The sequence below is a fragment of the Nycticebus coucang genome, chromosome 4, assembly GCF_027406575.1.
Source record: "Nycticebus coucang isolate mNycCou1 chromosome 4, mNycCou1.pri, whole genome shotgun sequence".
NCBI lineage: Eukaryota > Metazoa > Chordata > Mammalia > Primates > Lorisidae > Nycticebus > Nycticebus coucang.
This window is the reverse complement of record NC_069783.1, coordinates 13704592-13727065: the sequence shown is the minus strand read 5'-3', so window position 1 is coordinate 13727065 and position 22474 is coordinate 13704592. Positions and strand designations below refer to the sequence as shown.

At 38.8% G+C, this 22474-nt stretch overlaps 1 protein-coding gene across 2 annotated transcripts in view; it reads left to right on the top strand.

Moving 5' to 3' along the window:
- The window catches only part of NBAS (NBAS subunit of NRZ tethering complex), a 408191-nt gene that overhangs the window by 248493 nt on the left and 137224 nt on the right, over positions 1-22474 (top strand). For both annotated transcript variants that reach the window (XM_053587868.1, XM_053587869.1), the window contains 3 exons: positions 3501-3665; positions 6598-6711; positions 7065-7185. In XM_053587868.1, coding sequence (XP_053443843.1) covers positions 3501-3665; positions 6598-6711; positions 7065-7185 — 400 coding nt within the window. The remainder of the gene's footprint in view (positions 1-3500; positions 3666-6597; positions 6712-7064; positions 7186-22474) is intronic.

Here is a 22474-nt window from a genome sequence, read left to right as displayed (position 1 = left end):
TCTTTCTAAAACACAAATGTGATTATTTTACCCTGTTTGTTTAAAGCTTCTCAGGGGCTCTTCCTTCCTGCAGGATGAGGAAGGAGGTTGTATGGTGTGGTTTGTGGGAACCTCGCTGGGCTCACCTCCGCTCTCCTTTCATCCTCACGTCCTGCTCTTCCTCTTCCTGTGCTCTTTTCTAAGGTCCTCCCAGTTTGCTGTGTTCCATAAGTTGCATCTTTTCCTTGAGAATGTTGATCTTCACCCTCCGGAAGCCTGAAATTCTTTCTTGCTGAAATATCACCTTTTCTGTGCAGCGATTCAGAGGAGATATGATCTCTCCTGTGGCCTCATAGTACTGTGTATTTACAGAGGTTGATGTTAGTCTGTAGTTATTTCTCTACCTTTCTGCTTCCCTTCTTATTTTCCGAGCTCTTTGAAGGCAAACCTGTGTCTTACTCATTTTTGTCATTCATTGCCTAGAATAGTGCACAACGTGGAGTATATTCGAGTGAGTTCTAATGCGGTTTTGTTTTTCCATTTACTTTCTAAGTAACTCAGAAGTATAACCAATAAATTGAGATGCTTACTTTGTATTTTACATATACACAGAGAAAGAGAATATATGTTTACCTCAAATTCCTTCTGAAATTTGTTTCTGGCAAAGAATTTCTTTTGAAGAATACTAGTCCCACTGTAGAGATTATTAGGGGAAAAATCCTAGAAGCAGAAAGCATCAGCGTATATATTAATATGATCTCCAAAGCTTTTACTTCCAGAAAGGCATGTGTAGGTGGTCACATGCACCATGTCAATCTGTCCAGTGGAAAAGGCAGGATAGGAGTTGGATGTAACATCAACACCACTGGGTTACATAGGTTACATGGGAAGCTCCTTGGCTGACCTTATCAGAAAGGAGGCCTCTGGAGCTCAGGAGCTAGAATCAGTGTGCTTTTCTTCTGAGTCAAACCTGATAAGGCAGCTAATCACTGTGTTCCTCTGGAGAGTAGAGAAGAAATGGACCCCTCTGCCAGCTCCTCAAATGGTAAACAAATTAACAGTCACTAAACAATGGGGGGGCGGGCAGAGGGACATGGAAAAGCAAACTGTCCCTGACGCCCCATTGGTATGGGACTCTAAAGAAAGAAAAGATTCCAATAATGCTGCCTCTAAAGCAGCTTTTGCTTTTTGTGTTCCCTTCCAGTTTTTACACACCAATATGCATGTGAAGTCCTGCCACGTAGCAAGCATTCAGGATGTGGCCATGATCGTTATTGCTACTGTGGAAGGGAGAGTTAGGCTTGTTCTCGTCTGGGCCTTACTGCCTTGTCTTTCAGAAGTGTGCCAGTGAGTTTCAGTCTTGGATTGTATCTTCATCTCTCCTCCACAGAAGATGATGAGCACCTTTCCTGCTTGCTGAAATGGAAGAAACTAGGTCATGTGTGGAAGGCCAGCTAAAAGGAAGGCTGGGAAATGTGGTCTTTAGCTGCTCAACTTTAGCACCTGTGAGAGAGTCTTTAAGGGGCTCAGAATAGGGTTGAGTGAGCTAAGCTCAGTATCCACAATCTGAAACCCAGGGGAGGCGCTGATATTTATTAGCACCTAAACCCCAAATAATTATTTTTTGTATTGGTTGCTCTGATAGTACACAAACAATTTAACATGATTGCTCCTTTATTAATATACCATCCATTATTTCTATGTTGTTTTAATAACTCAATTATAATATATGATACTGCATTGAATTGGTGGTTTATGCATTTCTAATGTCCAAAAAACTCATGAAACCAAACTTTTTTAGTATGTTAAAAGCAATTTATAATAATTATGGCCAAGCTTAAACAACAGTACATTAGGCCAATTATAAGGATTCGATAATATATTCCCTTTTAGAAGTAGGAATAAAATATATGTTTATTTAAGTATCCTCACACAATGCATTCATTTTCTGTTGCTGCTGCCAAATATTACCACAAACTTAGCAGCTTTAAACAATGTAGTTGTTTATTTCACAGTTCCCATAGGACTGAAATCTGGCAGGCTTGGCTGAGGCTGAGTCCCATGTCAGGGTGCCCTCCAGACGGTGTTTTTTTTTGGGCACTCTTGAGGAGAACCTGTTTCCATACTTAACATGTTGGCAGAGTTTCATTCCATGGCAGGAGGGCTAAGGTCTATCTGTATTACCTTGGGGGCTTGTCCGCAGTGTCTGGAGGCCACCTGCATTCCCTGGGTGTGGCTCCTTCCTCCATCTCTAAAGCCAGCACTAGGAGTTGGGTCCCTCCTGCTTCAAAACTCGCCTGCCTCTTCTTGTGTGGCCTCGGTCTGACACTGTCTCTCTGACCCTAACTGAGAAGAGTTCTCTGCTTTAAGAGCTCACAGGATTTAGTCCCACTCAGATAATTCCAGATAATCTCCCCACCTCCAAGTATGCATCCTAATCATATCTGCAAAGTTCCTTTGCCAGGTAAATATGAAATATTTGAAGGTTCCAGGGATTAGAATTTGGGCATGTTTGGGACTCATGTCCACCTCTCTGGCCACCTTTCAGTTGATCTAGAAGAGTGCGTTTGTTCAAGTATTTGTTATGTGATGATACCATGGTAATTACTGAGTGATTATATTTATCATCTTGTTATTATAATACTTAATTAGTGTCTTCATGAATGATGTAATTGTGTAATATAGACCTGAATGGATAAACTGTCAGCTAAGTTACCTGTCAGTTGCAAGAAGACTATTGACATTGAAAGGCTAGGCCTCAATTTTTCTTTCATTTAACTGGGATACTTAAGAAATAAGTAGTAGCTGAACACTAAATTGATAATTTTATTTTTATACAACAAGTAATATATTTCTTTGACCAAATATAGATGTCGTCTTTGTCATTTTTGTTTAAAAGACTGTTTAATGTATTGGCACTCTCTTCTCATGGAAATCTCTCAGAGTAGTAAATGGAGAGTTAGAATTTTTGCTGATTGCTTTCAGAGTAGTAGGAGGTTCCACATTAAAAACCTTTCAAACACAATTATCCACTTGTCTGGATGGAAAATATGCCTTTTAACATTTAAAGGTAGAATGTCTGAATTGTCTACTTTTGTCTGATTGACAGTAGCAAGCATTTTCAAATTAATAATTTATTTTTTAATTACTCTAAATAATACATACTTTAAAATGTGTTATCAAAGAAACAAACATGAGTATCTCATAGTTGGGATATTAGATGGTGAAAAAAAAGAATCCATTATTTGTTTGATAAATGTTTCTAAAAGCGATTATGTAACTAATGCACTGTAATGATTTTTTCTTCCCTCGATTTTTTTTCTGCAAATGATTCAAGGAAGAACAATGTGCTTAATGTGCTTTATTTCATACTTATGAAAAGCAAAGTTGGATTTTTCAATTTTCTTCGTATCTAATGTATGATCACTTTAAACAGTCACATTATCACTCTCTGTTTTCTGTTCTTGTGACAATGCATACTTTTGTTCTCGCCACATTGTTTTTTTATTTTTTTTACATAGGATGAAGCAGGTGTTTTAGGTCTCAGTTCAGCTGACCTGTTACACTGGACCACTGCTACCACCATGAAAGTGCTTTCCAACACAACGACCACCACCAAGGCCGTGCTGCAGGCTGTCAGTGCCGGGCAGTGGTGGAAGAATTCCTTAACTTACCTTCGGCCCCAAGTGAGCAGTGCACCTTTCTTTTAAACATCAATTGTGTGGTTTATACCAGTTCAGTAGCCCTGCTCTTCAGTTGTTTTCACTGTTATCTTTATCTTCTCTAGAGTATTAAAATGATCTCTTAAGAAATGATCTCTTAAGAAACGTAGGCCTCCTATTAGATGGAGAATGAGTAATCTGTTTATAGACTTTACTACCAAGAACTTGCAAAGGACACTAATAGAGATTTAGGTAAAACTTAGTTTAAAAATCAATATTAAACTTTAGTGAGATGAAAAGGAAAGTGATTTTATCGATAGTTATTTGCCTTTGCTGTATTTCTATAGGTTAGTAGTTGAGCAAAAGTGTTAGGAGCCAGCCTGGGGCCTCTGAGGAAGGAGTCTGGTGTAATGTATTCTTGTTTCCATTTGGGAAGTGAAGGATAGGAGAAGTTTGCTTTCTAGGATGTCTTAACCCATCACTCCCTTGCTATCTTCTCTGCATTCTCGTACTGCAGCCCTATAGCCTCACACTGGAAAACAAAGAGGAAAAAGAAATAGATGCCTATTTATCAGTTTACTTAAAATACTCATTGAGTATCTCATTCATTCATTCAGCAAATACTTACTTAGGCTTTTTTTTATTTTTTTATTTTTTTTAGAGACATTGTTTAGCTCCATCACCCAGACTAGAGTGCAGTGGTACAGTTATAGCACACTGTAAACTCAAACTCCTGGGTAACCTCAAACTCACCTCACCTCCCCCTCCCAGGAGTTAAGACCACAGACATGCACCACTACACCTGGCTAATTTTTTTTTTTTCTTTTGAGACAGAGTCTTACTTTGTTGCCCTCGGTAGAGTGCTGTGGTGTCATAGCTCACAGCAACCTCAAACTCTTGGCCTTAAGTGATTCTCTTTCCTCAGCCTCCCAAGTAGCTGGGATTAGAGGTGCCCACCACAACGCCTGGCTATTTTTTGTTGTTGTTGCAGTTGTCATTGTTGTTTAGCTGGCCTGGGCTGGGTTTGAACCGCCAGCTTCAGTGCATGTGGCTGGCGCCATAACCACTATGCTACAGGCACTGAGCCTACACCTGGCTAATTTTTAAAAGTTTTTGGAGAGACAAGGTCTTGCTATATTTCCTAGGCTGGTTTCAAACTCATGGCTTCAAGTGATCTTCCTGCCTTGGCCTCTCAATATACTATGATTATAGGTCTAAGCCACTGTACCTGGTTATTAGGCATTTCCTATATGTCAAATACTGTGCTAATTACTAGTAATAAAGTAGGAACCTCCTAAGTCTAATCTCTGCCCCTGTGGAGCTTGTATTTCAGTGGAGGAGACACAGACAACAAAATGTTTGTGTAATAGTTTGTTGGGGAGTAGTAATGAGTGCTATGAAGATACCTGAAGCAAGATAAATGAATCGTGATGGGATGGGAAGTAAAATTCTGGTTTAAATAGAGAAGTTAGGTTTCTCAGAAAAGCAATCAGTTTGAGCAGAAGTAATGATTGAACCAAACAGAACAAGTGCCAAGCCCTGGGCAGGGGAGCATGCCTGACATCTGCATACAACACAAGGGAGCCAGTGTGGGCTGAGCAGAATGAACCCTGAGAGAATGGTCTGAGACAGGTCAGAGTGCTGGTGGGGAGGCTGGTCATTTAAAGTCTTACGGAGGTGGTGGTAACCACTGTAGATTTTGTTCCGAGTAAGATGGAAGGCTTTTGGAGAATGTAAGGAAAGCTGTTTTGTGATCCAGCTTTACTTTTACTGAGATCACTTAACTGCTGTATGGAGAGCTGCCTGTGGGGAGTCGGGAGCACAAGCAGAGAGGCAGGGAGATGGCCTGTCCCCTTCTCCGGGTGAGTGATGGTGGAGGTGTGGATTAGGGAGCCTGTGGAGGAAGTGGGAAGTGGGTGGTTTGGGGGTGAATGCTGTGGATCTGCTGATGGTCTGGGTGAGGGATAGATGGGAAAGAGAAGACCTCAGTACAACGGTTCCAACCGCAGGGTAAGTGAAGAGAACATTGCCTGAGAGGCTTTGTATTTGATGTGGGGGTAAGTGTGTCTATCACTTACCACTTCAGGTATCACACTGGATTGTGATTATGGTTATTTTTATGTCTCACATGTTGTATTTTGGTGGGGGGGAGCTTTATGTCTTAAGTGTTTACCAGTGTACCTAATATGTAATTTTTATTAACATGACCTGTAGTTTTTATCCTCACTTGTAGCAGTAGTTCATTGTTTCCCTAGACTATGCTTGGCATAAAGTAAGCGCGCAATCTACTTTGGAGAATGAGTGAATATCTTTTACTTGGTTCTTCCAGTAAGGAACTTCACAGCCTATTTGGAGAGAACAAAACATAAAGATAATGAACCATTTACTAGAGATTCTCTAAAGTGCTTGCTAATCAGGAATGCTGATAACAAGTGTTCAAGGCCGTGTGGGCACTCCAGGTCTGAGCGGAGCCTGGCAAGAAAGATGGGGCCTAAGCAGGCAGTCAGCGCCGCAGGCCCCTGGCAGTGAGAGAAAAGCACAGAGGTTGATAGGACGCATAACACAGGGCAGTCCAGTTTGAGTGAAGAGTTAGCCTTTAATGTTAACTAACACTTAATAACCTAAAATGTTACTCAGTTTAGATTTTAAAGCAGGGCAGCAACACAGATAAAATCACGTTGTAGTACAGTTACTCTGACTGTAGTGTAAAAAACTCAATGTGTTTACAACCCTGATTGCCTAGTGTTTCTGATTCCTTGGTGTCAAAGTGACCAGGAAATCAAAAGGCGCTGTATGGCGGGGCTGGCCTGTTGCTCTCACAATATAGCCACTGCTCTCACGTTCCCTGTGCTTGTCTGTGTCACTCTGATTCTCTCTTCGGGTCATGGGAAGTTTCCTCCTCCTTGCTGTCTCTTTCCTTTTTATTCAATGTTCTTCTTCACTTTTTTTTATTCAGGGGCAAGAATTTGGTGGTGCTTATCACATTGGAACTATAGCCAATAAAGATCTAGAAAGGCAGGGGTGTCATCCCTTTTACGAATCTGTCATCTCTAATGCCTTTGTCACTGAGGTAAGGACAATATGCTTAAGAAAGATAGATTAACCGCTGTGCTTTACATCAAAATCCAAATTTTAAAAAAATGTCATGCTGCTATAGATATTGTAACAAAAACTAAAATTTTCCTGAAAATGTATCTGTCTTTGTTCTTACTCATGTTATTCATTAGTTTTATGTGATTTGTTTCATGTATGTTATGATTGATTGTGAGATTAGAATCTGTATAAAATGTTACATAAAATAATATGCTTAAGTTATAAGTTATTCAGGTAACCAGAAGACATAAAATCCTTTAATTGTGTTTTCTGAGATTTTTTCAAAGAAAAAAGATAGTACTAAATGGTAAAACTGATTCTTTTGTCTAGTCTCAAGTGACCTATGACACTTACCAGCATGTCCCAGTGGAAAGCTTTGCAGAAGTTTTGCTGAGAACTGGGAAACTGGCAGAGGCTAAAACTGAAGGAGAAGTATTTCCAACAACAGAAGGTAAGAAAAAAGGTTCTAGTTCTTGACCTTGCGTGACTCATATTAGGAGAACAATAATTATGAATGTACAAATGAACGAGAGTTTTGAAAAAGAAAATTTTTTAGTAATTTTAAATTGCTACCATCATTCATTCATTCATGTAGTTGTTTAAAACATTGACTGAGAACTTATTTTTTCTAGAAGTTTATTTAGTTAAGGATTTAAAAGGTTAAATAATATATAATTCCTATTTTTAAGTTTCTAATTATGTAAAGTGATTCTCGTAGTGAATGGTATAAAGTACTCAATAAGTGTTTCTTTCCTGTTTTTGTGCTTAATAGAAGGTAAATGCATATTTGATGATATTTAGAATTTTCTAGATGGTAGCGTATCTTCCCTTGTAGTATTTTTAGAAAACAAATGCAAGTTTACCAAAGATAACTTAATTTGTACTTCTTTTTATCTTTCAATTTTTCTCTTTAGTCTCCTTACTTCCTTTCAAGGTTCTGGGGTAGTTTCCTTAACTATATTTTTTCAGTTTCCTCTTTTTCTGCTCTGTTATCTTTCATGGCTACCTCATATTCAAACTACAGCTGGTTCGTCTATATTCTGTGCATAAGTGAGGAAGAAAGAGGATGAAAGAAAAGCAGTTTTCTTGCAAATTTTGTCCTCGTTTGCTCTTACATGTTACTGGCCACACCTAACTGCCAGTGAGCCTGGGTGTTCCATCTTTTAACTGAGCACATTGCTGTGTGGAGTTAAGCTTGGGAAAGGCGTACAGGGGCTAGAACTGTTACTCCCTCCCTCCCAAACCTGATACTATAATGCATTTTTAGGTAGTTATTTTCTTTCAATTAATATTTATATGCAGTGGGAAAAGAAGAGGCAAACACCACTTTCCTATCCACAATATAGGTCCCTTGAATGTTGGAGGTTTTTACTACGTATATCATTTTTCTTTTACTCTGAGCTGCATGTTTTTCAACCTCTTATCATTCTCTAATCATGTATATCTCATAGTTATGGATAGGTTTCTTTTGTCCACACAAAATTATTATTAAATTCACGGCACTTCTTACAGTTGACATTTAATATACATGATGAGTGTAGTAACAGTACTCTTTCCCTGTGTAATTATTCTTTATTACTTTTTGCTTTTCTTGATATCATCTTAAATCAGTTGCCCATGGATTAAATATGATTGGTTATCGGGTAATTTGTATAGATAGAATCTGAGACCTTGACAAAGTACAGGGTTGGATGTGGGCATATCACCTACTGAGTGTCACAATGATGGACCAAAGTAATGCAGACATTGCATACATTGGTTTATATAATATTTTTATTAGTTTGCAGAATACAGGCATACTCTGTTTTATTGCACTTCACAGATTGTGTGTGTGTTTAAATAAAAATTGAAGATTTGTGGCAACCCTGCATCAAGCAAGTCTATTGGACTTATTTATTTCCCCATGTGCTCACTTCATTTCTCTCCAACATGTTTTGTAATTCTCACTTCTCAAACTTTTATTATTGTGATATCTATTTTAGTAATCTGTGATTAGGGATCTTTGATATTATTGTAATTGTTTGGGAGTACCATGAACTACTTAGGCCCAGATGATATACTGAACTTAATTGATAAATGTGTGTGTTCTGACTGCTCCACCAACCAGCCATTCCCCATCTCTCTCCTCCGGCCTCCCTATTCCCTGAGATACAACACTATTGCAATGAGACTAATTAATAATATTGTAACAGCCTCTAGCTGTTAAAGTGACCGGGAGACTCACCTATCTCACTTTAAATAAAAAACTAGAAACAATTAGTCTTAGTGAGGAAGGCCTGTCAAAAGGTGAGATAGTCTGAAACTTGGCCTCTTAGCACCAAACAGTTAGCCAGGTTATGAAGGTACATGGAAAGTTCTTAGAGAAAATTAAAAGTGCTACTCCAGTGAGCATAAAAATGATAAGAAAATAGAACAGCATTATTGCTGATCTGGAGAAAGTTTTAGCGGTTTAGATAGAAAATCAAACCAGTCACAACATCCCCGTATGCCAAAGCCTAATCCAGAGCAAGGACCTAACTCTCTTCAATTCTAAGAAGGCTGAGCAATGTGAGAAAGCTGGAGAAGAAAGGGGTGGAAGCTAGCAGAGGTGGGTTCATGAGGTTTAAGCAAAGAAGCCACCTCCATAGTGTAAAGTGCAAGGTGAAGCAGCAAGTGCTGATACAGAAGCAATAGTACATTATCCAGAGAATCTAGCTAAGATCATTGATGAAGGTGGGTACACTAAATAACAGACTTTCAATGTAGACAAAACAGCTTTATATTAGAAGAAGATGCCATCTGGGACTTTGATAGTGACAGAGAAGTCAATGCCTGGCTTCAAAGGACATGCTGATTCTCCTGGTAAGGGCTGATGCAGCTGGCGAGTTTAAGTTGAAGCCAGTGCTCATTTATCATTCTGAAAATCTGAGGACTCCTCATAAGAATTATGTTAAATCTGCTTTACTTGTGTTCTGTAAGTGGTACAACTAAGCCTGGATGACAGCACATCGGTTTATAGCATGGTTTACTTAATATTTTAAGTCCATTCTTGAGACCTGCTGGTCAGAAAAAAAGTTCTAATGGAGATGTGCCAGGATATTAATGTTGTTTTCTTGTCTGGTCACATAATATCCATTCTGTAGCTAATGGATCAAGGAGTAATTTTGACTTTCAAGTCTTATGTAAGAAATACATTCATAAGGCTATAGCTGCCACAGATAGTGACTGTTGTGATGGATATTGGCAAAATAAATCAAAAACTTTCTGGACAAGATTTACCATTCTAGATGTCATTGAGAAGGTTAACTGGAAAAAAAAAAAAAGAAAGAAAAAATTTGAGCTTTGGAAAAAGGAGAGCTTTATTTCTCATAAAGAGTAGTAGCCTGTTGGGTGGCCATTCCAAAAGGCTGAAAAGCAGCACTCCAGCCAGAAGTCAGGCACAAATGCTTCAAAGGACAGACAAAAGGAATAAAATTTTATACTGAGCGGGGTGGTCAAATATACATATTTAACAAGTTATAGGAAGAGTCATGAATATTTATGAAAAGCAGAAATCATACACCTTTATAATTGTGCTGTACCTTTCACATCTCATGTGGATGGAAGCTCGGTTTTAAGGCGTTTTTGGTGTCCTCTTGACTGAGAAGGGTCTACTCAGCAGAGGGCTGAAGATTTCGTTTTTAGTTCACAAGAACATTTCTGATTCATGGTAGGAAGATAAAATATCAACATTAACAGGAGTTTGGAAAAAGTTAATTCCAGTCTTCATGGATGAATTTGAGGGATTCAAGATGTCAGTGGAGGAAGTAACTGTAATGTATCGGAAATAGCAAGAGAGCTAGAATTTGAAGTGGAGCCTGAACATAGGACTGAGTTGTTGCCCTCTCACTTCAACAGATTAGGAATTGCTTCTTAGGGAGGGTCACAGAAAGTGATTTCTTGAAATAGAATCGACCCTTTGTGAAAATGCTGTGAACATTGTTGAAGTGATGAGAAAGGGTTTAGAATATTGCATAAACTTAGTTGAGATAGTAGTGGTAGTGTTTGAGAAGATTGACTTCAATTTGGAAAGAAGTTCTACTGTGACTAAAATGCTATGAAACAATATCACATGCTATAGAGAAATCTTTTGTGAAAGGACAAGTCAATTGATAAAGGTAAATTCAATTGTCTTATTTAAGAACTTAAGAATTTGGGCATAGGCACCAAAATCTTTAGCAACCGCCACTCTGATCAATCAGCAACCATCAGCATCAAGACAAGATCCTCCACTAGCAAAAGATTACAACTTGCTAACGACTAAGATGATCCTTATCATTTTTTAGTAATCAATTATTTTTTTAATTGAGGTTTTTATATTTTTGGACATAATGCTATTGTATACTTAATACTTAATAAACTACAGCACAGTGTAAACATACCTTTTATATCCACCGAGAAACAAAAATATTTGTGTGAGTTGATTTATTGCAAATATTTGCTTCATTGCAGTGGTCTTTAAGGAAACCTGCAATTTCTTTGTGGTACATATATGTGAATTTGAATGCCTGTCATGCAAGAGGTATGCTTTTCAGAAAAGCAAAATAGGGATATAGTGGCCCATGCCTGTAATCCTAGCATTATGAGAGGCAGAGCTGGGTGCTGGGAGGATCCTTTGAGGTCAGGAGTTTAAGACCAGCCTGAGCAAGAATGAGACCCTGTCTCTATTAAAAATAGAAAAAAAAAATTAGCCGGGTCTCATGGTGGGTAGCTGGGTGACAAGAGTGAGACTCTCTCAAAAACAGACAGAAAAACCCTAAACAAAGAAAATAGCAAAATAATGGAACTACATTGTTAAAGATCTAAAAATTGATGCTTTCTTGGAGTTCACCCTCCCAAAGTGATTCCTCAATATATTAAAGCCTGTGGTATTTTCCAGTGTTGTTTCCGGAGAAATATTTAGAGTACTTAAGCATAAGGCCCTTGAGAGGTCAGTATTTCTGGGTTAGTAAGCCCCACCTTTTCATAAGGTCCTTAGAATACTCAACCATCTTTGTTGTAGTTGTTAACTAAATGATGAGGCATCAAAATGATCTTGACACATGAAGCAAATACTGAGGTTACTTGAGGAGCTGTCTGGGTTGAGGGAAACATAGTTGATGGTGAATCAGGGCATCCACCTCCAGTTCCCTCCCTGACCATGTGGCCACCTCTGGGCTTGGCACATTCCTAGGAACTTATAATACAGTTGAAGGACACTCTATCCCTATCTTCAACAGGTTCACAGTCAGGATAGGGAGGCAGACACATTTGTGTGACAGAAGCACTGAACTACGGAGGTGTGGCAGCAGAGGACAGTGGGGCGTGAAGAGGCCTTCTGGAGCAGGTGATATTTGACCTGGCTTTGGAAGGATGCTAAGAGTCATGTGGGGGAGGAAAGGGAGATGAGAGGGAAGATGAGAGGAAGGAAGATTAGGGGAGGAAGCAAAGGGGATATTTTAGGAAGAGGGAATGAAATTTACAGAAGCAAAGAAGATAAAACATCATGATTTTTCAGACATTTGTACGTGGTCCCAGTACCTGGAAAGGAGGGTGTATGTGGTCAGCCAGAGGGCAGAGAAGAACTGCGATGCTTTATGTGCTTAGTTAAACATTTAAGTGAGCCCTTTTTGAAAAGCTGTGTGGATTTTGAGCAGAAGGATATTATTTAGTCTGCTTCAGGAAGAATATCGTATTATTGCCATATCTACAAAATGGGCCTGAACACTGGCATGTCTGTCTGGGGACCACTACTTTCTGAGCACAGTGTGGTGGTTTCCCTCTTGTCACTGCTTCTCAGACTGGAGCTGCGTAGTCTGTCATGCTTCCTCCCTGGACTTGAGTCAACCCAATTATGAGTTTTTTTTTTCAAGCACTACCTCTGCTGCTGTCCATAGTGGTTATACATGACAATCACTTAAGGAATTTTTTTTCTGCATTTTTTTATTAAGTCTTTTGTACATAGATCATAAATACATTTATGCCCATTTCAGTGTGTTGATTATTAGTACAAATCGGAGTACTTACATCATACTAATCAGCGTAGCTTTCATCTCATTTACCCAATTATAGCATTAGGACATTTGTGTTCCACACATGATAGAACCACCTTGTACTTGCAATGTGCTCCATAGTTGTGGTCCCCCTACTATCCCCCACTATCCCTCCCAGCCCCTCTCAATCCCTCCTCCTCCCCTTCCCTCCTTCATCATAGACAAAGTTGTGTTTCATTTTTCATATGCAAGTGTGAGTTATTAGAAATTGGTTTCACAGTAGTACTGAGTACATTGGATACTTTTTTTCCATTCCTGAGATACTTTACTAAGAAGAATATTTTCCAGCTCCATCCATGTAAACATAAAGGAGGTAAAGTCTCCATTTTTTTTATTGCTGCATAACATTCCATGGTATACATATACCACAATTTATTAATCCATTCATGGGTCGATGGGCACTTGGGCTTCTTCCATGACTTGGCTATTATGAATTGAGCTGTAGTGAACAATCTGGTGCAAATATCTTTATTGCCAAATGATTTTTGGTCCTTTGGATATACACCTAGAAGAGGAATTGAAGGATCAAACAGCAGGTCTACATTTAGATACCTGAGTGTTCTCCAAACTTCCTTCCAAAAGGAACGTACTAGCTTGCATTCCCACCAGCAGTGCAGAAGTGTTCCCTTTTCTCCACATCCACGCCAACATCTGTTGTTTTGGGATTTTGTGATGTAAGGAATTTTTAAGAAATATTGAAGCCCTGGACCATTGTGGACCATTTATTTCAAAGTCTCAATGGAGTTTAGCCCATGCATCAAATGTTCTTTAGAATACCTCAGGTGATTCAGTTTTGAAACCATAGTTAAACTGAGAAATTTCACTGAAAATTTTCAGGTTCTCCCAACCAGCGTTTTCTCATTCTTCAGACTCTGACACACCTTCTCAACCAGCAACACAGAGAAAGCTACCTGTACCTTTTTTGTCTATGGCTGCTCCTTCCCCCGAGGCTCAAACACAGAGTACCATGTCTATTTCTTACACTTTTACCAGAGCTGCGAGGATTTTCTATATGGTTGGTGCAGAATAAATGTCTTTCACAATGATGAGAGTAAATACAATGTGTGTATCACAGTCATTGGGCCAATAAATTAAGTTGAACATACATGCTCTTGGTTAATCTGAATCCAACAATGTGTATATTCTTACTAGTATCTGTAAGTTTTTTTTTTTTAAAGATGTAATCTTGCTCTCCCGCCTAGACTGGAGCACAGTGGTATAAGCATTCCTCACTGCAGCCTCGAACTTCTAGGTTCAAGAGATCTTCCTGCCTTTACCTCCTGGATAGCTGGAACCACAGGCATGTGTCCACTATGCCTGGTTAACTTTTAAACTTTTTTCTAGAGATAAGGTGTTGCTGTGTTGCTCAGACTTGTCTTGAACTCCTGGACTCAAGTGATCCTGTTGCCTCAGCCTCTCCAAATGCTGGAATTACAAGGCATGAGCCACCAGGACAGTCCTTCTAGGAGATTTTAGAAAGAAAGCAGAAAGATTTTTCTGTCTCCCCTGGTATTCCTTCATTATATTTTATGTTCTATCAGGTGAAAGGATCTAAGTCTATTAAAGAATTTAAAAAATATTTTAAAATATCATTGAATTAAATGGGAAAAAACATTTCAGAGCACCTACTATTTATGTTAAGAAAAGGTAAATATACCTTAATATGTTGTATATATTAAATATAGAGGTGATTCTAGTAATAATCGTCACTTTATTTACATTTACTTTTATAATTTCTGAAGTATTTTCATATACACTATCACATTTTGTACTGTTTGATAATGCCAACATATCCGGAACAGATATCTTTGACTGTTTTATAATATCAAATATTTGTCAGAAACTCAGCAGAATGAAAGAGTGATATAGGTTAAATGACCCAAATTGAAAATTATGGTAAAAATGTGATTCTTGACTTTGGTTCAGAAGTAGTTCATAATACAAATTAAACGAAAATGATCTTTTCTGAATTTTTTAATGAAGTTGATGAAAAGATTTTTATGGAGACTAGCTAAAGAATATTAATCATTATTTATTTAGCTAAATGAATGATTTAATGGCTAATGATTTCCAAATCAATAATATGGGCAAGTTTCCTCTGTGATTTTTAGCTCTAGAATTGAATTTACTATAGATTGTCCTCAGAGGCACTTATTTTGCACAGAATTAGTGCTTGGAGGCTTAGGAATAGATTTCATCTGATTTTGTCTGTCTGATTTGTTTCGAAAATGCATTGTATTCAAGGTTTGAGAACCAGCATTACAAATTAAATTAATAAACACTACTAAATATAGGACAGGAGTTTTGTTTTATCTCAAATGATAAAGTAGCTGTGATTCAGTCTCCAGCCAATATGACATCTTGTAGACCCCCGTGAAACCCTCTGATCAGTTTACTTACCACTGTCTCTGAAAATGTCACGTTTCGTCTGATGGTTTGCAGATTCCAAGACTGAGTGTGGGCAAGGCTTAATTGCAACATTTAAGAATCTTTGAATCTCTGTAAGTGCTGCTAAGACAGTTTTCATGCCAGGGGTGGAGGGAGGACTGGCGTTTTACCTACTGTCAGTTTCCTTTAAAAGTTCATCAGTTACTTAGGAGTGGCCTGGGCTAGGCACTTGGGTTGTAGAGATTTAATGAGCCAGGATCAGTGTGTGGGAGAAAAAAAAGATGTCATGGGATAACTTCAGCGACCACTGAAGGAATTAAGACCGAGATTTGATTTTTTTCCCTTCAAACTGAGATCACGTGGGATGTGGCGTGCTTGATGTCTAAGACTTTTCCAGCTTGAAGGAGCTGGTAGGTCATGGGTGTAGTGTGGCCAGAAACTGAGCTGGCTAAGCGCGGTGCGAGAGACCAGGTGCATGTAACTTGTCCAGAGGACCTTTCAGGAAACCTTCTTTTAGGAATAACTGATAGGAGCCTGACTATTTGACATAGTTACTAAGGAGGATTTTTTTTTTAAATCTTTTCTTCCCTCAACACTTTATTGAGAAAGTTTAAAATTCACAGAAGAATTTTTTTTTTTTTTTTGTAGAGGCAGAGTCTCACTGTACCGCCCTCGGTGGAGTGCCATGGCATCACACAGCTCACAGCAACCTCCAACTCCTGGGCTTAAGCGATTCTCTTGCCTCAGCCTCCCGAGTAGCTGGGACTACAGGCGCCCACCACAACGCCCAGATATTTTTTGGTTGCAGTTCAGCCGGGGCTGGGTTTGAACCCACCACCCTCAGTATATGGGGCTGGCGCCCTACTCGCTGAGCCACAGGCGCCGCCCCACAGAAGAATTTTAAAAATTCTACAGTGAACTCCATAGACCCTCCTAAATTCTACCATTGACATTTTACTGTACTTACTGTACGTATATTTCTTGACCCGTCTACCCATCCACACAATTTAGCGTATTTTTGCTGCAGTCAGTTGTAGACATCAGTACACTTCATTCCTTGACACTACACTGTGCATATCTTTAACCAGAGTTAATATTTATACTCTTAATAAGATTAATTATACAATGAAATAAAAAATTCTTAATGTACAACTGTGTGAATTCTGACAGTTACAGCACTTGTAATCCTCACTCCTACCAAGACACAGAATGTTACTATCACCCCAGAAGGTGCATGCCTCTTCCTAGTAAACTCCCACCCTGCACTTTCTAGAAGACAACACATGTTCTGATCTTTCCCTAGCATAGATTAGTTTTGACTGTTCTAGAATTTAAGTGGAATCATACAGTGTATAGTCTGAATTATGGGGTCAAATATGTGTTTATTCAGTTTTATAAGACACTGCTATTCTTACTTACTACCTCTTGTGTTTCCTGAGCTCTGGTCCTTCAAGACCATAGGTTTCCTGAGTTTCACCTGCTCAGCATGGCATGGAATGTAGCTTGCCCTCAGAGTAGAAGCTGTAAAAATGGGAAACTCCCCAGGGCCCTTCATTCTTCCAAATGGCAACCACCTTCCAGTTTTTATCTGATTTAGGTAGCTCTCCTGTGCCTTCTGATACCTGTACACTTTTAAGTGTAGTTTATAGTTTTCATCTGCAGGAGGGGCTATTCAAACTAGAACCGATGAACCTAATCACTGAAGAATTTAAATGGAATTATTCTGGATTTCATTGGAGTTCATCAGATGACAGAAGGTTAAAGACTGAGTCATGGTTCTTCTGAAAATGGAATAGAAGGTGCCTTTTTCTTAGGGTAATTTCTGAAGAATCAACTTATGAATGAAGGCTTACATTTTGGAGAGAATTTTGACGTCCTCCAACTGTTTTGGGTGGTTGAAATAGCTGTCAAGAGCCCTCTAGGGAAATGGGCCACACAGGCGTGCAGACTGGTGAGCTGCACCAGTTCAGCAGCAAGCAGCACAGGTGGAAATGCTGCATGGAGCCTCGGATTAGTGTGGGACCTTTCAAAACATAGCCACAACTCTGGACCTGACAGTTGTGTATGTTGTTTGACCCAGTAGTTCTGCTTCTGGGAGTTTATCCTATGAATGCTATCAGACGTATTAAAAAATGACACATGTTCATTGTTTGTAATAGCACAAGATTGTCAATAGCCTGATAGAGAAAGAGATCTGTCTTATTTTCAGTCTCCTGTTGATTGTTTTCACAAGTTTGGCTGATTTATATAAGCTTCCAAGCCTGTGTAAAAACAAGATAATACTATCTCCTTGCAGGGTTTTGAGACACTTGTAGCTAATTCATCTAAAGCATCTGTCTTGTATTTGGCTCATCAGAGCAGATATTATAAAAAGTATAGGGTATTTTTGTTTTAAAGTAATTTTAGTATTGTTATACAAAGAAATAGTATGAGCACAGGCAGAGAGTTTGGATGTGCAAACTAATTTGGCTGGTGTGCAAGGTAGGCTTCATAGAAATAAAAACCACAAACTAAGGTTGGACCATATTTGTGGAGACTTTAAATGCCAAGTAAGAATTTGAATTTATTTTTTAAGGAATGAGAAACTAATGAAGGTGTTTTTTTTTTTTGTTTTTTTTTTTAAACTGAAGAGTGACGTGATTTCTAAGTAGTTGATAAAAATTACAGTGAAACTATTTTAAGAAGGGAATAAGAGAAAGACTTGGAAGTATTATGTAGGGTTGGGAGGCTGTTGCAAGAGTCCATTTTTTCAACAATGAAAGCATACACTCGAGTTTGTGGCCATGAATTTAGCAGGTGTAATAGAATTCTTTGGAAATGATTCAACATGATTTGATGATGACCTGATTGTTGGCAACAGAGGAGAGGATGAAGTCCAGGATGACTCCAGAATGTGAAGTTTAGCTTATCAGAGGACAGTGTATATTCAGAAACATAGGAGATACTGGATAAAGAATGATTAATTTGGGGTCATATTTGAGTGGCAATGCCCAAAACATTGTTGGTAATGCAAGTCTTGTGAGATGGATCTATCCTAGAGATTAAATACTGAGAAAGTAGACTAAGATGCCAGTTGAAATTAAGAATGTAATTGAGTTCTCCAGGGGGGGAAATGTAAAGTGAGATTAAGAGATAATGATGAAATAACCTAACCAAATACCCACATTGAGCAGTAAGGAAGAAGAAGAGGATCTGGTGACACAGACAGAGGAGGATCCTGTAAGGAACAGATGTGGAGATTCAGTGTCCCGTAAACCAAAGGGGAAACTTTCTAGCAGTGTCTAGTGGCCATAGTGAAATCCAAGTAAAAGACAACTGGGTTTGGGAGGCAGTGTGAGTTGGAAGCCAGGGTTGGAGGAACTGGAAGAAAGGTGAGGTCAAGGTGGTGAGTGCAGTGGGGTAGAACAGAACACTCATTGATGAAGCTCAACGATGAGAAGAAACAGGACTGTTGAGCTTGTCCGAATGGAGGGTTGCCAAGGGAAAAAGTATAATTTCCCAGGACTCAGGTGATCTGTTTGTGTGTTGCACAGGGCATATAGGAAAGAAGGACTTATTGTGAGTCTACATCCTATTTTGTAAATTGAGGAAAACGGCTAACTCACTTCTATGTGGAGAGATTGTGAGGAGTAAATAATCCCAATGATTGTTGAGTGCTTAGTGAGAAGCAGCAAACCAACAAGAAATATGGTAGCAGATGTGTTTCCAGTAATCAGGTGTGACTGTTTACGTCTGTTGCTGCTGCTTAGTGAAATTCGTCTTCACGCTTAAATGCAGTTGTTAATTTGTTAATAATTATGATTCATATGAAATGGAAATGACTGTCTCTGTTACTACTGTGGTAGTTATTAATGGAAGAACCTATTTTCAATCATTTTTTAGGGGGAAATCAAAACATGTCATAGATGAAGAAAATCATTTGCTTCCTGGAGCCTGTATTTTACGGAGGGAGGAAGAGAAGCTACTTTGTTTGCTGGAGAGATGCTGGGCACTCTGTTACTTGACCTCATTAGTCCTACTTACATCTGAGGCAGATCATGCTCAGACCTCAAATCCAGAACGCTTTGAAAACCATAAAGATTTTTTTGTAACTTGTTTGGCATCAAAACCTGAACTGAAATGACATGAGGCTCCTTTTACAGTTTTACCTATGAAGTAAAGTCTATGTAGGTATTATCAGCAGTAGTCTTCACTTCTCTCACTTAGTATGAGCATTTAAATGTTTTTCACCGGAAATAGTAATGTCTTTGATTACTTGGTGTTCCCAGACCATCCTGAAGGTATCATGTAATACATGGTAGTGTATAGCATAACCTTCTAAAGTCCCAAACCTTCTGAATTCTGAAACTCAAAGTTTTTTAGTAGATCATTGGGTTTGATCCTGGGACTTTCTGCTTCTGAAGATGGTTTTGCTCCCTGCTGTGTCATTCTGCCCAGTGCTGGGGGCCAGAAAATCATTTTATATTTATAGATTTTGTTTTAGTTGTTGTTCTGAAATGTACTGGGGATTTTGTTTCTTCTTTTCAGGTATTGGTGGGACTCACAGACATAGAAATGTGGGAAGAAATTTATACTCACAGATCTCTAGCAAGAGGGCAGAGCACACCACAGGTGGGGAAGCCCCCGGTGGTCCAGGGGCAGAAGGAGCCAGGAAAGGTACAGGCAGAAGTTCTGGGTTGTCAGGGGATGGAATGGGCGAGGGAGGGTTGGGCAAGCTAGGGAAGTTTAAGATTGGATAGTAGAGATAAATTTCAGTTCTCTCATTGTGTCTTACCTGGCTGTGGGGTGACGAGGACAGAGGATATTTATTGCCTCTTGGAGTGTAGACGAGATGGTTCAAAGCCCTGGCTCTGGATTGGTTTGCATGTCAAAGTTGTGCTCACAGGCAAGTTGTTTGCTCTCTCTAGGAATTAGCTGGACCTGGGTGGGGCAGTCTTTCAGGATTAGCAAGGCCTGCAAGATGTCAAAGGGTAAAATCCATCATACGGTTTTACGTATGAAGTAAAGTCTATGTAGATATTATTTACTTGGATTAAACATTTGTATTTTAGGGCAATGATTTTCACTCTTAGTAAAAATAATGACGACCCTTGAGATAACTCTGTGAGGACGATTTTTGTCATTACTTTGAGCTCATGAAAATTAACTATGTATTCTTTTTTGCCTACTACAAGTTTCATATTCAATTATGTATGTTGCAAAACTTTAATGACCATTTTGTGAGTTCTATTTCTGATATAACTGTTTTAAAAATAAACCTACTGGAGTTTATGAATCCAAATTTGGCATCAATTTTGATTCCTCTCCTCAAAGATGTCTCCTGGAGACTATGCCTTCATTCCAGTTATGTCATCATTTTCTGTTTTGTTGTGATTTTTGCTTTGAAATTCTCTGCAGGTCTGTAGTAAATTCTTCAGACTATCTTCAGTGGTGACATATCCTCTCCCCTAAGGATGCTTCGGTATTTGGATATAGGCAAATGCACACTAAATAAAGCAGAAGATTGAATTGACATCATAAAAAGTTACTAGTTGTTACTTGAAAAAAGTTGTTATTAGAAGAGAATCAACGGCAATGGGACTTAATCTTCCAAGTGGGTCTGAGATTGGCTCTAATCACAACGCCAAGAGGGAAGGTCCTCCAGTAGCTAGAGAAATAGCCTTCCTTCTGAGATAAGGGCTCCTAAGGGGCTTTTTTGAGAGAGACGGTGCTAATTTTGATGAGTGGGTTCAGATATTCCTGTTTGAAAATTGGCCTCTTTTTGTAGTAAAAAAGGGAAATATCTGAAGAAAATTAAAATGAGGATGGAAAAAACTACAGTTGCAACTGAAGGTTGCTTTGTTAATGATTATGAGAAGGGAAATTAACAGAAAAAAGTATTAATATGTTAAACAACTGAAATTTTTTTCCTCAAAGCAGGGGTCCTGAAGGGCTACTGGGCAGATATTGAATGGTGGAATGTACAAAGCAGGCATAAGTCAGAATGGCAGCCCTGGGTGTGTACGTGTGTGTCTGTAAAATATGTAATTTCTAGGCTCTAAATCTTTTTCAAATAGTCCAGAATTTTCAGCAGATTAAGCTTATATACTTTCTCTTGCTTTATTTTCTGGTATCTAAAATTTATAGCTTAACTCCTTCATCTTTCCATTTTTAATAATCTTCTAGGGTAATATTCACCAATTGTACACTTTTTGTTTCACTTTCATAATTATTTGTACAAACTTTGTGTTTTTAAATTATTTTTTTAGAGACTTTCTCTTGCCCTACTCTGTTTATTCCTAAAGTTCAAGGACTCTTACTCTTACCATGGGGCACTGTCTGGTTCAGAAAAACTTCACTAATGTTGGAGTGATGAAGGAATTAATTTGGAAATAGGCCTTGACATAAATAGCTTTTGATTAGAAAATACCTCTAAAACTGATTCCTTGAGAGGCCAGAGACTGACTGCTGGTCTATTTGGTTCATAGTGTTTGGAGAACACATAGGAAATGAGGTAGTTCTGTGCAGATGCAGTGGAGAAAGTGGAGTTGTTTTTCCTCTGTGAAATCATCCACAGGAAATTTTGAGTTCTAGGTCAGCCTCTGACACTTCACCCACTTAAGTGGCTCTTTACTCTCCCACATCTCCACTACCCAGACTATCAGCTCAACGTGGATTATACGAATGACTTAAATATTAGTTCAAGAAAGACATAATTAGGAAGGTAAATCTCCCCCCAAAACGTGGTGCATTAGCAAAATCCTGTATGTATGATATGTGGATCAGCAGTCTCCAATCTTTTTGTACCAGGGACCGTTTCACAGTTTCTCCGCAGATAGGGGTAGAAGGTTTTGGAGGCCATGTGACAGGTGGCAGAGCTGAGGTGGTGATGCCAGCCATGGGGCGTGGCTGTAAGGGCATGTGAAGCTTTGCTAAGCTGCCTGCCTCTCACCTCTGCTGTGTGCCTTGGTTCCCGACAGACCACAGACTGGTACTGGGCTGGGGCCCAACGGTTGGGGACTGCAGCTTTGGGTTATTCATTTAACATTCTCCTTCATTAATGCAGATCTTTAGAGTATTTTTTTTTTTTAAAGTTAAAGATTTACATTGTGATTGTGTATGGCTACCTGGTATTTGTCACTACGACCCTAAATGAATAGGATACATCCTTATTAAAACAAACTGTGTATGAACACAGATCTTGTTGGTAATGTCTCATATTAAAGCTTTGACTTTAATTAAAGGTTGTTTCTTCTATAAGTTTTTTTGTGAAAAATAAATTTTTAATGGTTGGGATATTTTAAAACATTTACACAATCAAGA